The following is a 17,704-nucleotide window of genomic DNA, read 5'->3' on the forward strand; positions in this document are numbered from 1 at the left end:
ACGGCCACGGGGAGGGACCCGATTGCTTTTTTCAAAAGTTTGCAGGGACCCGATTGCGTTTTGAAAAGTTTGCAGGGACCTGATGGCATTTTTGAAAAGTTTACAGACACTGCCATGTGGGACCCACATGTCAGTTAATGGTCAAATACACGGTCAAATAGACGGATCGTTTAGGTGCGGGCCTGACCTGTCATAAACCTGTTTAATTTTTTAACAACGAAGATTTTGGGTTTTTTAAACAGCCGACCACCCATTTGGTAGTTATCTGAGAAAAATTTAAAACCGGTAGTTTTTTGGAACCCTAGCCTGTAAAGTAGTAGTTTTATGCTATTTACTCCAGTACTAGCTTCGTTGACATTTCTGATTTTTCTCTCAGCGCGTGTTTTTTTTCCTGTGGATAATTGCGACCCTGGGTTAGAGTTAGATGGCTAGACTGCAAAATGATTCTGCAAATAGTTACACAATTTTTTCTCTCAGGGCGTGTTTTTCTGCATCGAGCTTTAGGTTCCTCCCCTGCAGATTGCTAGACTGCAAATAGTTACAGATTTGAGTGTGCTAGACTGCAGATTGCTTATGTGTGCTTTGGCGATTTTGCTTATTATGTGTCCTCCTCTGCTCAACTACCAAGAGAAACATTCATCACTCTATGCATATGTATCAAAGTAAATACTGACCAAATAGTTACAAATTCCACAGCAATAATATGCTTACACAGTGTTGACGTTGCTCACTCGCTAATCATGTTTCTGTTACATGGAGTACAATGATGATAGCAGGGTTAGAAGGGCTGTTGTTCTTGCTGGCGCTGGAGCCACTGACATGGTCTTGCTGAACTGGGAACCACTTGAGATCACGTAACGGTTTGGGCAGTGATAACAGTTACAAGGTTTTAGCCGAAATATCTCGCTAAGACCATCTGATCATATAGAACTCCCACTCCAAAGAAAGCACCAAAGGAGATCGCAAAGATGACCTTACTGCCAATCTGTTCTCTAGAGATGATGGACTCTGGACCTGCTTCTGCTGAACCGCAATGGTTGACAATCATAGGACCACACAATTTTGGGTTTCCATCAAAGCTAGAATCTGGAAACGTGCTAAGCTGGCCCACAGTTGGAATAGGGCCTTCGAGGTCATTATCAGAAATGTTGAATTTGGAAAGAAAGTGTAGATTGTTTAGTGCGGCCAGAATTGTACCAGTAAGATGATTGCTGGACAAGTCGAGCATCTGCAGGTTCGTGAGGTTGCAGATCGGTTGTGGGATTTCTCCTGATAATTTGTTGTAGCTCAAATTAAGTGAAACGAGTGCTCTTAATTGGCCCATCTCCCCCGGGATCACACCAGTGAATTTATTGACGGCTAGATTAAGCACTTTCGGACATGCACCAGCGTTGATGTATTGGATAAATGGACTGAAAACATAAACAGGCAGCTCAAAGAAGGCCTTTGCTGCAATCTTATCTGATTTTAGCATTGGCATCTCCGCTAAGGCAGTTGAAATTTCCCCTGTAAAACTGTTGTTTGATATGTCTAGATGGAAGAGAAAGTTTAGGGTGCTAATCCAGTCAGGTATTGGTCCAGTTAGTTGATTGCCTTGCAAAAATAACATCCCCAAGTTTGTTAGCTTTGATAACCAATCAGGTATTGTTCCAGACATTGAACAATAACTCATAGAAAGAACTTGAAGATTCTCAAAACCATCAATGCTGTCATCCTCTGGCATGGTCTCATGCAGGAAGTTGAACCCAATAAAAAGGGTGTTGAGGCTCCTGGAACTCTCAAGGATCTGAAGTGTTCTCTTGATATTTGTAAGGGAGAGGTTAACAAGTGATAGAAAGCGGAGAGACTTCAGATTGCCTATCTTTTCTGACAATTGGCCATGGAAATGATTATAAGATAGCCTTAATGCAGTCAGCTTGCTGCAGGAGTATATGCTTTCTGGAATTGTGCCAGTGAAGTCGTTGAAAACAAGATCTAATTTTCTTAGCTTGGACAGGCTTACAAAGTTGACTTTGGTAAGTTCTCCGCTGAATTGGTTTGCCTTGAGGTCAACCGTTATGAGATTTGTGCAGTTGCTCAGAGCTGATGGCAGCTCCCCTGACATGTTGTTGTGGCCCAAATGGATCTCTTCCAATCTCTTCAGCTCACCTATGGAATCTGGAATATTTCCACTGAGCTCATTCTTCCCAAGATCAAGGGTGACAAGATTTGTGAGGTTGATGATGCCATTCAGCGCTCCTTCTAACCGATTGTTAGGTAACGAGATGTACTGTAACGACCTGACCTTAAAGAGTTCATCTGGAAGCGTCCCATTGAGGTTGTTGTAGCCAGCACTGAGCAATTTCAACGCCAAGCAATTACCGAGTCCTGGAGGGATGTTTCCACTGAGTTGGTTGAAACTGAGTTCAAGCACAGCAAAAGATGGTGCGCTAACACAGGGCGTAGTGGGTATCTGCCCAGTGAAACTGTTGGTGCTAGCATTAAGCACGACCAGGCTCTTCATCACCTCCCATGTTGTGGATGGAAACCTTCCTGTAAAAAAGTTACTTGAGATGTTCAGTACCTGCAGAGGCCGTGCAGGGGTTGAAGATGGCAACTCACTCAGGCCTCCTGTCAGGCAGTTGAAGCTGACATCAAGAACAAGGATGCTGCTGGATGACACTAATTCCAGTGGCAACCCACCAGACAGCGAGTTCTGGGACAGGTTGAGGCGCAAAAGGCCAGTGAGGTTGCCAAGGAACGGCGAGATGGACCCCTTAAGGCCTCGAGATGCCAGCGAAACATCAGTGACTATCCTATCTTGGTTGCAGGTGATCCCTTCCCACGTGCAACAGTCCGTGTCGATTCGCCACGATGCTGTGAGGCCACCATCGCTCGAGAGCCCAGTGAGGAGCTGGAGTAGGGAGCTCTTCTCCTGGTCTGTGCAGGAACTGGTGGGAGAATCCAAGCAAACCAGTAGCACAAGAGCCAAACCGAAGAAAGGAACGGGAAAACCGTTCCTGTGTGAGTGACTGAGTGGCTGCATGGTTTCCTCGAGAATCTAGCTTGGAAACCACAGGCTTAAGCTTTTGTCTGCCAGGATGAAGTGCCAAACTATCTGATGAAGAAAGAGCAAGACAGGAAAGGAACAACCTGCTCTGTTCTTTAGTTTGTTTGATCCGGTGTGGTTGTAGTGAGCAGTGATGAAAATAAAATTTGGGTCAACACCTCAACGGTTAGCTGATGTTGCATATCTAATGTGGTTTATTTGTAAGTTTGACTTCCGAGGACGTTGATGTGCTAATACTTAATCTGACCATTTCTCCTACCAGTCTTACTATGCCCTGAGGTACTGACATTTGGTGGCAGAAGAGAAAATTCACCTTGTGATGATCCCTTTTTTTTGGTGGCAGATTCGTGAGATGTGATCTGTGATGGACGATTCGCGTACATGATTTGGAGAAGAGCACATGAGGTAGGTGAAGGGGTTGTTACTGAACATTTTTTGCATTTTCGTACAATTTTGATTTGCATTATTAGGTTGATGGAATAGGTGCAGTTATTGTTAAAATACCTATCAGCAGTAAGTGGTCAGTACTCACTACAGTTGGTTGATGGAATAATTTGTTGCAACTACGATCAGTAAGTGGCCACTGGTCAGTGCAGTTGGTTGATGGAATAATTTGTTAGCTATCGTCATAATGCCTTGACTAGCTCTTCAAGTGTACATGTTCTTCTCAGCATCCAGCATCCCTTCACTTGCGTTGGCACTTGCAGGGTGTATGCTGTGCGAGCTAGCTTGGTCTAATGATTTCCCCAGAAGTCTTGTCCTAGCTTCCTAGTTTCATGTAGTCGGTATCAATTCATACATAAAGAAAAGATAATGCTGAAGCTATGCACACCTACCCACAACAGCAACATGACGTGAGCAGGTCGGAACTATTTTCCAACTTATTTGTTGACAGCTACATCCTTTTACTTAAACCGGGTGCAACTGAATCAGCAGGAGGTTGAAATTCGGTGGCATCTAGTCTTTACCATGCACAGTAAACAAGTGGTGTATGTTCTCTTTTTCCAATGATTGGATGAGAAGCAGTCTCATTTCATTCTAATCAATAATAAAGGTTTCATTCCTTTTCTAAGACTTGAATCACTGTCACTTATTAGTTTAATCAATAATCAAGGTATCCACGCCATGTGCACTATGGCCTTTTCTTGATATTCTGATCTTATACAACAATAGGAAACGAATCCTGTAATACATGTCAAGCTGCAACTGGTAGCCAAAAATTATGTTATGTGTGAACAGAAACTTTTTAGGGTGAATGAACAGTTGAACACAAATAAGGGCCTCCCAATCTATGGGCTTTTTTTTTCTGAACTGTGGCAGATAGCAGAGAGGCATGATTTTTCCATGTGGTAATGCGAATGACTGGTCATGTCAGAGCTGTGAAGACTTGCAAAGTTGCAAGTCAAGCAGAGCAGACATGCAGCAGCAGCAGCAAATGCTGCAGTCTCTGGTGACCTGCACACCCAAAGGTTGTGGGTCCGAGCAGTAATTTCTCTTGCGCAGGGAGAGCAATAATTCAGCCTCCACTCATTGGTGGCTTGGTGTTCCTTTCCCCCCTCCTCGGTCACTCCATTCAGACTTCCAGACAACAGCCAACTTCGCTCCATTGGCCAACCTGCTCAGCTCCCCTGATTCCGTTCGTCACCGCCGCCGCTCTCCTCCGCTGGTTTGCTGCCCCACCGGCGCCGGCGCGGCGGCTCCCAACGCCAATCATCTTTGTGCAGGAGCAGCAGGAGTAGATGTATTTCCGTTACTACCAGAGGTGTATAGTGTACTGAACTTGGTTGCTCTGCCTCCATATGCAGATGGGTTTTGCAGCTTGTAGAAGCGGGGGCTGAAGGCTGGTATTCCATCCTCTCTGATTCTGTGCAGCCGCACCTCTCCGGCATTCTTCCGCAAGATCTGAAGCCCCAACGCCTTGTGTAAGTGAACCATTCTGTTCCTCTGGCCTCAGGCAGCGACATTACCAGTAGTGTTGCTGCTGCTTCTTTTTCCCCTTTTGCTATTTGGTAGTGACTAACAGCAAGAACATTCCTATTGATGCGTACAGCTTGCAGCATCTCAACCCACTCACCAGCAGTGCGACGATGGCCACCGCTATCAGTGCGGCTGTTTGGGCACTGCGCAAGGCGCTGGCTCCCATTACGGATGACTTGCCCAAGGATTGGGCGGCCAGTGACAGTCTCGGCCCCAACATCAACGCCCTCAAGATGGAGCTGCTGCGCGTGCAGGGGATCCTCTACAACGCGCACGACAGGGAAATCACCAACCCTGCACTCCAGGACCTGCTGCACATGTTGCGGCAGCTGGCGGACGGGGCCGAAGACGTGCTTGACGAACTGGACTACTTCCGCATCCAGGACAAGCTCGACAGCACATACCATGCAGCCGATAAGCATGCCAAGGGCTGCACCCATGGCCTTGCTCTCAATGCGCGGCACACGGCCAGAGCCGTTGCCAACAAATTCAAGTTCTCCTCGGGCGGCAACAAGCAGACACCAAAATTGAAGTTTGATCGTGTGGATATGTCTAAAAGGATGGCAGACATTGTACAGCAGCTGGATCCTATATGTGCTAAGGTGAAAGAAATCCTTGATCTAGAGCTCCGCAACCAGAAACCTGCCCAAGGTAACAACAGACCAAAAACCACGTCAGCAATAATAGAGCCAGAGTTATTTGGGAGGAATGTTCAGAAAAAGAACATTGTGGATGACATTACCCATGGAAAATATTACGCCAATGGACTTACCGTGCTTCAAATTGTTGGCCCAGGGGGTATTGGGAAGATGACTTTCACACAACACGTATATCAAGAGGTGAATATCTTGTTTGATATTATGATTTGGATCTGTGTTTCTCTTAATTTTGATGCAAATAGATTGACACAAAAGATTGTGAAAAAGATCCCTAAAGTTAATGCTGAAAACGAGAATGCTATTGAAGGAGAGCTCATCGAACAAAGATTAAAACATAAGAGATTCTTGCTAGTTTTGGATGAGTGGAAAAAACTGTTAGCTCCGTTCAGAAAAGGAGAGGCAAGAGGTAACATGGTTATTGTCACAACTCGAATCCCAGAGGCAGTAACAATGGTAAAAACAGTGGATTATTCAATAGAACTCAATCGCTTAGGAACTGAAGATTTTATGCATTTGTTTGAAGCATGTGTATTTGGTCACGAACAGCCATGGAAAGACTATCCTGAATTACTTGGTGTTGGAAAATCAATAGTGGGGCATCTGAAGGGTTTCCCTCTTGCAGCAAAAACTGTAGGTAGATTACTTAGAAACCAGCTTTCATTGGACAATTGGACAAGAGTTCTGGAAAGCAAAGAATGGGAGTTACAAACCAGTGACTATGACATTATGCCAGCTCTAAAGCTTAGTTATGATTATCTCCCTTTCCATCTACAACAATGTTTTTCCTATGGTGCTTTGTTTCCTGAAGATTATGAGTTTGGTGGCACAGAGTTGGTTCAATTATGGATAGGGCTGGATATTTTAGATTCATGTGATGAGAGGAAAAGACTTGAAGATGTTGGGTTGTGCTATTTAAATGACTTGGTTAATCGTGGATTTTTTAAGAAGAATGAAAAAGAAGATGGCAGCTCTTGTTATGTTATGCATGACCTACTGCATGAGTTGGCAGTGAAGGTCTCCTCATCAGAGTGTCTTAGCATATCTAGTTCTAATGTGAGATATATACAATCTCCCCCATCTGTACGTCACCTGTCTATCATTATAGGTGACAGAGATGTCAATGATAGAATGACCTTTGAAGATTTCAAGAGGGACTTGAGTACACTGGATGAAAAACTGAAAATTGAAAACCTGAAAACTTTGATGTTATTTGGAGAATACCAAGGATGCTTTGCCCAGACTTTGGGTGTTTTGTTTGCAGAAGCAAAATCCCTCCGTGTTATTCTTTTGTCTGGTGCATCTTATAGGTATGTTGTGGAGGATGTGTTTCGCAGTCTTCCAAGACTTATTCATCTTCGTTACCTAAGGATAACGCCTTTTGCAAGACTAAACAGCAACATCTCAAGATTTTATCACCTGAGGGTTCTAGATGTTGAACAATACAGTGTCCAACTAGATTTTCCAAGAGATATGAGCAACCTTACAAAACTGCGCCATTTTCTTGTCCGAGACATTGACCTGCAGTATATAAATTCTGACGTTGGAAAACTGGAATTATTACAAGACTTAAGAAGCTTTATGGTTAAAAGGGAAATATAGGTTTCGAACTGAGGCAGATCGGCCAGTTGGCAGACTTTGGTGACTCACTGAGAATTCATAACATTGAGAATATTGAACGACAAGAAGTGAATGAAGCAAAATGGATGCGCAATATCCACTTACAGAAGCTAATGTTAGAATGGGGTATTGATCGGCCGAATAAGGATCCTGCACAAGAAGATCATGTTCTTGAAAGTCTTAAGCCACATAGCAGTCTTTTGGATCTACACATTGGAGGGCATGGAGGTGCTACTTGCCCTTCATGGTTAGGTGAGAACCTCTCAGTTAATAAATTGGAATTTCTTTGTCTGGTTGATGTAGCTTGGATCAAATTTCCACCTCTAGGGCAGTTGTGGTTTGTTAATGAGCTTGGTGAAGAGCATCTGAGTGGCATCCCAAGTCAGAGCTTTCAAAATTTGAAAATGCTAAAATTGGTTGAGATACCAAGGTTGAGAAAATGGGTTGAAAATAGCACTTGTCATTTGTTCTCTCAGCTAGAAGTTCTCATCGTTAAAGGTTGCTCTGAACTCTTGGAGCTGCCATTTCCAGGCTGTCAATCTGAGCAAGATGCAAACATGACTTGGTTTCCTAGATTACGGAGGCTTGTGATTGAAGACTGCCCAAAGCTGTTGGCATTGCCTCATGTTCCTTGGACTCGCAGTCCATGCTCTGCTAGGATAGCTCGGGCAGGGTCACGTTTTGAGGAGCTAATTTACTATGAGAATTATAGATCGGAGTTGAGCTTGAGAGTTGAAGGGAAGGAGGGTGGTCTAACTGATAGCAAGTTTTGGAATGTGTTGGCATTGCATAATTAACCAATCTTGAAGTGCTGGAGATGAAGAAGTCCTCCTCTCCCATTGGATCACCTCCAAATGCTAACATCTCTGAAGATTCTCAAAATAAATTGTTCAGATAATGTTTTGCCACTGAGCGATGTTGAGAGTGATGGCATGTACCAATTACCAATTGATACCCTAGAGATTTGGCCGTGTGGTGCTACTGGGAAGGAGTTGACACGGTTGCTCTCTCATTTCATGAATCTCAGCAAGTTGGCAATATCCTATTGTGAGAAGATAGCAATGCTTCGTGTGATGGAGCAGCAGGAGACAACAAGAACCGCATCATCTTCTTCAGATAATAAAGCGGAGCAAACACACATTGAACAGCAGCAGCAGCACAGACAAGAGGAGAGGAGGAAATAGCAACAGCAGCAGGAGGAGAAGCACTTTTGCTCTTGCCTCCCCAGCTGCAGGAATTGAAGATTGACAATTGCCCAGAGCTGACCCTACTCTCCAGTTTGCTCAACGATGGCGGACGAGGATGGCTCCAAGGCCTCCGCTCCCTCTGCTCATTCCGGATAGATGGATGCCCCAAGTTCCTATCCTCCTATTTGTCCTCCCCCTCCGCTTGTTTCCCTTTCCCAGCCACTCTACAAATCCTCCATCTTCAAGGAGTGCTGGGCATGGAGACGCTAGAGTTCCTCTCAAACCTCACATTTCTCAGGAAATTAACCATTATCAGATGTGGGAATTTAAGAGGCGAGGGCATATGGCCTCTCCTTGCCCATGGCTGCCTCATGGAATTAGACCTCCGTTATGCCCCCAAATTCTTCACCAGCTCTGTGTTAGGAATAAGCAACTTGTATTCCCATGAGGCCATAGGCCGATATATATACATGTACAGGTGTGGTACATATGCAGGAAACCCCTTATACTACGGGATAAATACGAAGGGGTATACACGACTTATACTATAACTCTAACACCCCCCCTCAAACTCATGGTGGAGGAACAACACTGAGTTTGGAGAGATAAAAGCCATGTTGTGCTCTAGTCTGGGCCTTCGTCAGGAAATCCGCCAACTGTAACTCGGAAGGCACATACTGAAGAGCAACGACCTGATCCTGCACAGCAGCGCGCACATAGAAAGCATCAACACCAATATGCTTGGTGAGCTCATGCTTCACAGGATCACGCGCAATGCTAATAGCACCTGTACTGTCAGATAGGAGCATAGTCGGTGTAGTGACAGAAACACCAAAGTCCTGAAGTAACCACCGTAACCAAGTCACCTCTGCCGTCAAAAGAGCCATAGCTCGCAACTCAGCCTCAGCACTCGAACGGGAAACTGCAATCTGTTTCTTCGTCTTCCAGGCAATGAGAGAACCGCCAAGAAAAACACAGTAAGCAGAAAGTGAATGGCGATTAGAAGGATCACTAGCCCACGTAGCATCCGCATAGGCCTGAAGCTGTAAAGAACTGGAGCTAGGAAAGAAGAGACGGTGAGAGATCGTGCCCCGAAGATATCGGAGAACACGAAGAAGATGACCATAATGAACCGATGTGGGAGCAGAAACAAACTGACTCAGAATATGAACCGGATAAGAGATGTCCGGACGAGTGACAGCTAGATAGACAAGACTGCCAACGAGATGACGATAACGCGTCGGGTCAGGGAGAGGATCACCATCAGTAGCACGAAGGTGAACATTGAGCTCCATAGGAGTCTCAACAGTGCGCTCGTCGGAAAGAGCAGCACGAGCAAGAAGATCCTGGATATACTTTTCCTGGGATATAAAAAAGCCATCAGAGGTAGAAGAGACTTCAATCCCAAGAAAGTAGTGAAGAGGTCCAAGATCAGACATAAGAAACTGCTCACTAAGACGAGCCTTTACAAAGGCAATATACTCGGGGTCATCCCCAGTGATGACCATATCATCAACATAGAGAAGAAGAAGAGTCCGGCCACGAGGAGAGAGGTGAATAAACAATGCGGGATCATGAACACTCGCTGAAAAACCAGCAGTAGTGACCACAGAAGCAAAACGCTCAAACCAGGCGCGAGGGGCTTGCTTAAGGCCATAGAGAGAGCGACGAAGACGACACACCATGCCATCAGGAACAGAATACCCAGGTGGTGGCTGCATGTACACCTCCTCACGCAGCTCACCATTAAGAAAGGCATTCTTAACATCAAGCTGAGATATAGACCAGTGGCGTGCAGAGGCAACGGCAAGGAGTGTACGAATAGTGGTCATATGGGCCACAGGAGCAAAAGTCTCGTCATAATCACGACCATGCTCCTGCTGAAAACCACGAGCCACGAGACGAGCTTTGTGACGCTCGAGAGAACCATCGGAGCGAGTCTTAACCTTGTAGACCCACTTACAAGTGATGGGACGGACTCCGGGAGGAAGAGAAACAAGATCCCAGGTACCAGTGCGTTCAAGAGCAGCAATCTTCTCTGCCATCGCAAACTGCCATTCAGGATGAACAACAGCCTGACGGTAAGAAGTCGGCTCAAGAACAGCAGCACCAGCGGTGGGAAATCCAAAGCGATCAATAGGCGGACGAGGACGAGAACGCAAGCCATAAGTAGGCTGAGAGGAAGAGGACGACTCATCCAAGGAAGCATCCACAGGCCGTGAACGACGAGTGTAATGCTGAGGAAGAGATGGAACAAGAGGAGGAATCGCCAAGGGAGAATCAGGGGGAGGCGACGAAGAAGTCACCGGAGATGAAGGTGTAGAATCCGGTGACATGCTAGGTGAGGAGACCGGGGAAGATGGTGGCGATGAATCGACAAGGGGTGGAGAAGCAGAGGGAGTGGGACGAACAGGCACAGGCGCAACGGGAGTGATAGGGGAGTCAGGAAAAGTGAGAAAAGAGATATCTTCCACGGAAAAGACCGAGGAAGATGGGCGTGGGTAAAAAGGACGAGACTCATCAAAAGTCACATCTCGAGAGATACGCATCCGACGACCGACATGATCCCAACAACGATAGCCCTTATGCTCATCACTGTAGCCTAAGAAGACACACTCAACAGACTGAGCGGTCAGTTTGGTGCGTTCGCGAGGGGCAAGAAGAACATAGCAAACACAACCAAACAAGCGAAGCATCGAATAATCGGGAAAGCGATCAAACAGACGCTCAAAAGGAACACCACCCTGCAAAGCAGCAGATGGCTGAAGGTTGATGAGATAGACAGAAGTGGAGATAGCCTCGGCCCAAAAATGAGGCGGAAGAGAGGCGGCGATCATCATAGCACGAGCCGTCTCAAGAAGGTGACGATGCTTGCGCTCAGACACACCATTCTGAGCATGAGCACCAGGACAAGAGAACTGGGCAAGAGTACCCTGCTCAGCAAGGACACCACGCAACATCTTAGAGATATACTCACCAGCAGAGTCAGCACGAAAAACACGAATGGGTGAAGAGAACTGAGTATGAACCATGGCAGCAAAACGCTTATAAATAGACAACACCTCGCTACGTGAAGTCATGAAATAAAGCCATGTGTAACGAGAAAAATCATCGATGAAAATAATATAGTATTTATGACCACCTTTCGAAGGGAAAGGAGCCGGACCCCATACATCAGAATGGACTAAATCGAAAGGACGCTGAGACACTGACTCACTATGAGAATATGGTAACTGAATCTGCTTGCCAAGACGACAACCCTGACACTCTAAAGAGACATCTCCTGAGACAGACCCCAGAAGGCCTCGACGAACTAAAGACGATAATCGAGAACCACACAGATGACCAAGTCGATGATGCCACTGCTTGAAGGAGCCAGTAACAGAAGCGACAGCAGCGGAGGAACTGGCGATGGTGGTGGCAGCGGAAGGAACATGAAGCCAGTCCAACTCCCAAAGACCCTGAGAATCACGGCGGCGAGGGCCAGCCCCAACCAGAGTGTGCGTGCGACGATCCTGGATAGAACAAGAGTCAACATCAAGGATGACACGACAACCAGAATCAGTAAGTTGACCGGCAGAAAACAGATTCATGGTAAGTCGAGGAACATGAGCAACATCAGGAACAGAATAAGGAGTAGAAAGATGGCCTCTACTAGCAACAGAAAGTGGAGTACCATCAGCAGTGAAGACATGAACAGGAGAATCCAGCGAGCGAAGAGAAGACAAAGCGGAAGAATGAGAAGACATATGAAAAGAAGCTCCAGAGTCCAGAACCCATGGGGATGTACCTGACTGTGTAGAGGGCGGGTGCTCAGTGCGGGAAGCATCAGTCACAGAACCAGCAGTACCCGTCGAGGAAGAACCTGAAGCCGCGAGCAGACGCTTAAGTCTCAGAATATCCTGCTCGGTCAAAGCAATGGCTGAAGCTGGCGGGGGAGATGACGCAGTCCCTGATGATCGCGCCTTGCGCAGGTGTTTCCGCTTGGTGTAGCACTGGGACTCAATATGACCATCATTCTTGCAGTAGTCACAATGTGAACGGGGCGACCTGAGCCTCCAGAAGGAGTGGGCAAGAGCGGCGGAGCACTCGAGCGAGAATGGGGCGGTGCAGCAGGTGGAGTGGAAGAAACCCGAGTAGCAAGCACAGAGGGAACCTCCAGCAAACCAGCACCACGTAGGCGAGTCTCCTCAGCACGAATCTCTGAAAGCGCCTCCATGAGAGAAATACGGCCACGAGCAAGCAACTGAGCACGCCGGGGCTCAAACTCCTTACGAAGCCGAGACAGGAACTCGTAGACGCGATGAAACTCCAAATCGGCCTGGATAGCCTGGCAGCAGGGGCAAGTACGACAACCAGCACTGCGGAGAGAATCAAGCTGGCGCCAGATAGCAGAACTCTGTGCATAAAAGTCATCAACAGTAGAGTCACCCTGCTGAAGAGCATGCTCCTACGAACCACAGACAGGTATAAGGTATCACCAGAGGGCTCATAGCGCTGACGAAGACAGGTCCACATCTGGAAGACAGTAGGAAGACCCAGAAACTCAGAAGCAAACTGAGGCAGAACACTAGCAGTGAGAACAGCGGCAGCACGAGCATCATCATCAAGCCACTGGGTGTAAACAGACAAAGCACCATGATAAGTCTGAAGAGCCTCCTCATAAGCCAGAGCCCTCTCATCATAGGCACGATCAGCAGCCTCATCAGCAACCTTAGCCGCATCCTTGGCGGCCTGATTAGCATCCGGAGGAAGAACCAGTGGAGTCGGCGGAGTAGGGGCCACCGGAGGAACCGGACGTGGCGGACAGCAGACCTCGCCAGAAAGAACACCCCAGAGACGGATGCCACGCATGTGAATGCGCATGAAGCCAGCGAACTCGGTGTAGTTAGTACCGTCGAAGATCACCGGACAGCGAGGGATAGCGACAAAGCCCGAGGCAGTAGACATTTTTTTTTTTGCAAAGATCCGAACGAGGACAACGGCGCAGCAGACCACAGATGGCAGCCCAGCCGATCAGGAGGGGATCGAACTGGCGGGAGGGGCGGACGATCCGGAGCTGCCCGGGCACCGGGCGGAAGTAGAGGAGCCGGGCGGGGCGACGGGAAGGAGCCGGGCGGGCGCGGGCGGGCGACGAACTGGAGGGCGGGCGACGGCAGCACCTGGCGGGAGGAAGAGGTGCCGGGCGGGCGCTGGCGGCGACGAACTGGAGGGCGGGCGAGGCAGAGTAGCGACGCCGAGACAGAGGAAAAATCGCGGCGGCGGCAGGACGGGATCGAGCACGAGTTGCGCGTGCGAAAAAGAGACCTAAAGCTCTAATACCATGTTAGGAATAAGCAACTTGTATTCCCATGAGGCCATAGGCCGATATATATACATGTACAGGTGTGGTATATATGCAGGAAACCTCTTATACTACGGGATAAATACGAAGAGGTATACACGACTAATACTATAACTCTAACACTCTGATCCTCCACCCACGCATGACAAAGAGGTTCTCTCCCGTGAGGTGCTACACACAAATGACCCTACAGGTTTCCTTGCTGCGCCTGTCTGCAGCCTCCTCTCCTCCCTCACCCGCTTACACTTTTATGGCAATCATGAGGGGGAGGTGGAGCGCTTCACTAATGAGCAAGAGGGTGCCCTTCAGCTCCTCACCTCCCTCCGGGACCTCAGGTGTAGCGAGTTGTACAAGCTGCACTGCCTCCCAGCAGGGCTACACAGAGTTTCCAGCCTCGAGACATTACGGATTGAGTACGGCCGTGCCTTCAAATCACTGCCCAAGGATGGCCTTCCGAGTTCTCTGAAATATTTAGAGATTTGGTGCTGTTCTGCCTTCAAATCGCCGCCCAAGGACAGCCTACCAAGTTCTCTGACACATTTAGAGATCCACGGTTGTTCTGCCTTTGAATCGCTGCCAAAGGAAGGTCTGCCTTGTTCTCTGCAAACTCTAGAGATCTGGGACTGCCCTGCCTTCAAATCGCTGCCAAAGGACAGTCTCCCAAGTTCTCTGGAAAATGTAGAGATCTGGGACTGTCCTGCCTTGACATCGCTACCCAAGGATGGGCTCCCAAGTTCACTGCGGAAGTTAACAGTCCGGTCTGGCAACAGCAAGGAGCTAATGAGGCAGTGCCGCAAGTTAAAAGGAACCATTCCAATAATTGACGACTAATCCAAGGTAATTAGCTAATTGTCTCTAATCTTAAGTTGTAAAAGATCAATGTGTGTTTTTGCGCGGTCATGAAAAGTTCAGGTGTTTCAAGAACCCCGTAGAGACATAGACCTTTCTGAGAGGGAAAAATAAGCACTTGTCTATACACACCAAATTCTCTTTCTTTTCCTTACCCGTAATCATCAAAGCATATTCTCTTATTTCTGGTCCATCACAGTTATTCCTGTTTCACCTGAATAAGCCACTTATTTTTATCTACTGTGCAGGGCTCTTCTCTGTGCATCCAAGTACAGTTTGAGGTTCCAGTGCAAGCATGAAGACCCCAGTTTGTATCTTCAATCCTGTACATAAAGTTGGTTAGGATTTGAATAATCACCCCAACTCCAATAGTTTCATACGTTGTTTAGAAATTCAATCCACACATTTTTTTTATGTGTGCTGTTAATATATTTTGAGTTATTCCAGACTGTCAGTATTAGAGTTCGAGCAAGAGCGAGAGCAACTATTAAAAAAAAATCGAATCATCTTCTTTTTTTGTCATTTTAGTACTTTCTCTTAATGATCTTGTAAGATTTTGATCCTAAGTAAAGCAATAATGCCAGGATTGTATGTGCTAATTTACGAAGTAGTGTCTGACCAGAGGGACAATTTTGTTTTCAAAATAAAAAAGGTGTCTACTGCGGGATAATTCATTTCTACAGATGGATATTATGTTTATCATTGATACTGGATGGTCACCTATTTTCATAATTCTCATTGGAATCAGAAGGTTGCTCATGTAACTTGCTATTGATTTATATGCTGCCCAGATGTTCACCTCCAGCGAGCACGAACAGGCCGTCCCTGGTGCAGAGCAGATTGACGGATCCTGGTGCCCTGTGCCCTTGCTCTGCTGTCATGTCACATCTGGCCTTTCTTCCTAGTTGCTAAACTGTCGTTGATCAGTGCAGCCTTGGAGAGAGATTCAGCCTACAGACAGAAAAAAGAAAAGGAATATCACTGGGCTCAAAGTGGATACGAATGTTTTTATTCTGTTTTTTAGGGTAAACAGCTCGATGTGGCTGGCACTCTATTCCTTGTGAGTAGGACGCTGTGGCACACTTTTTTTTGTTTGGATGTGACACACTGGACACTTGATTGACATGAACATCTTTCAACGCCTTGCAGGCTCATCACGTTGTTAGAGTTGCATGCTAATCAAGGCTAAGATTTACAAATTCCCGATTATGAATTCCATGAGCGAGAGCTACACTGATCAACGCCGCTCTCATACCTTCTCGGCCTTGTGGGCTGTGGCTAAGAATCAAGTGTACTAATGTTCTTATCAGTTTATAATATCTGATACCCTCATGTGGGGGAGGACGCACTGGATATGGGGTTCAGCTGAGCTCGGGCGTCAAAACGCGGCTCTCATCATTCCTCTGCATTCTACTCCCTCCGTTTCAAAATAGATGACCCAACTTTGTACTAACTTTGTACTAAAGTTAGTACAAAGCTGGGTCATCTATTTTAGAACGGAGGGAGTAGTACCGACGAAGAGAAAAGAATAGCAATGTAATAGCTTAATGAGCCCGGTGCCCTGTGCTTCTTATCTTGCAAGTATGCTTGCTGTAAGTAGTCCGGTTTTCAGACTCTGTTCAGTTTCATTGAAATGAAACAACAGAGAGTGCAGCAGTTTCAAGCATGCAGTTTTAACCGGGCTCTTAAGGATTGTACTATTCCTTTGGGTGTATGGTTCTGTTCTAATCTGATCGGTGTGGAGTGGTTCAGTTTTAGAAAGGAAAATTATATCAGTGCTACGTACTTGGCTCATCAAGTTGCTAGGAAAATTTTGTTTTTGCCACTCTAGATTTTGCCAATTTTTTTATGCCACTCTAAATTTTAACATTTCATTTTTGCTACTCTTAGTTTTTGACAATTATCATAATTGCCTGAGTTGTTGTTGGCTCTGGCTCTTGGTCTCATCCTCAACAACACATGTGCCACTACGATTTCCGCCAAAAGCTAGGACTATCATCGCTCGGTCGCTATCTCCCCTATGCGGTTGTCGTTGTGGCCAGCTGCATCGTCTTCGGCTACAGCTCGCGCAATCGCCGTCATCTCCATGGCTAAATGGGTCGAAGGGTATATCCTAAGGTTTGCATAAGTGGCATATTCCTATTACAAAATCAGCGACAGCTAATACGGAGTACTAAATCAACAACAACTAATATGGAATAGGGGGGGAGGGGGGGTGTGTGTGTGTGTGTGTAGAATATCCGCACATAGGTGAGCACCTAGGCCGGCCCATGTGCGTTGGTTTTATTCAGTGTGTGTCTACCTGTTTTCTTTCTTGTTTATATTTTTGGGTTTCGCTACCCATTTTTTCTTCTCTTTTTATGTTTTTTTTTCTGTTTTCGGTTTGGGTGACTCTCTAGTTTCTTTTTCTTTTTTTTTCTCCTTTTTAAAATTTTATGAACAATTTAGGCAAATAGATGAAAACTTTTAAAAAGCAGTGATGATTTTTTTTTGAATTTGTCAACATTTTTACCGAAAAAGGCTTTCGCCCCGCTTTATATTATAAAGCCACTGCCCAAGCCAAATATCCAACAAGGTACCCACACACTCACAAACACACAGGTCTAGACAACAAGAAGTCACAGGGTTAATGCTGAGGGCACAGCTCAACAAGCCCTTAACAAACAGAAAAACACGCACACGCGGGGTGCGGCCGAGCATCTAGTCGGGCTCCGGGAGTGGCGGAGGAAGCGGAAGGCCATCGATCGAAGGTCGGTGAGGAGGATGCTGATGACGTCCCGGTCCTGGGGGCGGCTAAGCTGCCGCCAGAGCTGCAAGTAACCACACATTTTAAAGATGGTGTCAGTAGCACGTTGAAGAGGCACCTTCTGGATGACAAGCTTATTGCGAACGGTCCATAGCGTCCAGGCAAGGACCCCAACGCAAAGCCATCTAATATGGCGGTAGCGAGGGGGGAGGCGTGGATTTCTGCAAGCAGGTCAGGGAAGTTGGTGTTGCACCACTGGCCCCCAACCGTCTCGCG

The 17,704-nt window shown here is 46.7% G+C and overlaps 2 protein-coding genes and 1 long non-coding RNA gene across 3 annotated transcripts; 2 read left to right on the forward strand and 1 right to left on the reverse strand.

The window, feature by feature from the left end:
* Positions 1–839: 839 nt before the first annotated feature.
* LOC123142499 (receptor-like protein 2) lies at positions 840–3,025 on the reverse strand. The gene has a single exon (XM_044561391.1). The coding sequence runs from the start codon at positions 3,023–3,025 to the stop codon at positions 890–892; it is 2,136 nt and encodes a 711-aa protein (XP_044417326.1). The 3' UTR covers positions 840–889.
* On the forward strand, positions 2,346–9,250 carry LOC123143876 (putative disease resistance protein RGA4). The gene is made up of 4 exons (XM_044562874.1): positions 2,346–3,454; positions 4,855–4,971; positions 5,100–7,266; positions 7,302–9,250. The coding sequence occupies exons 1-4, from the start codon at positions 3,450–3,452 to the stop codon at positions 8,097–8,099; spliced, it is 3,087 nt and encodes a 1,028-aa protein (XP_044418809.1). The 5' UTR covers positions 2,346–3,449; the 3' UTR covers positions 8,100–9,250.
* Positions 9,251–11,635: 2,385 nt separating this feature from the next.
* On the forward strand, positions 11,636–15,364 carry LOC123143878 (uncharacterized). The gene is made up of 2 exons (XR_006471113.1): positions 11,636–14,670; positions 14,931–15,364. It is a non-coding gene; the product is annotated as an uncharacterized lncRNA (long non-coding RNA).
* Positions 15,365–17,704: the final 2,340 nt, after the last annotated feature.

Source organism: Triticum aestivum, chromosome 6D (assembly GCF_018294505.1).
Source record: "Triticum aestivum cultivar Chinese Spring chromosome 6D, IWGSC CS RefSeq v2.1, whole genome shotgun sequence".
Taxonomy (NCBI): Eukaryota; Viridiplantae; Streptophyta; class Magnoliopsida; order Poales; family Poaceae; genus Triticum; species Triticum aestivum.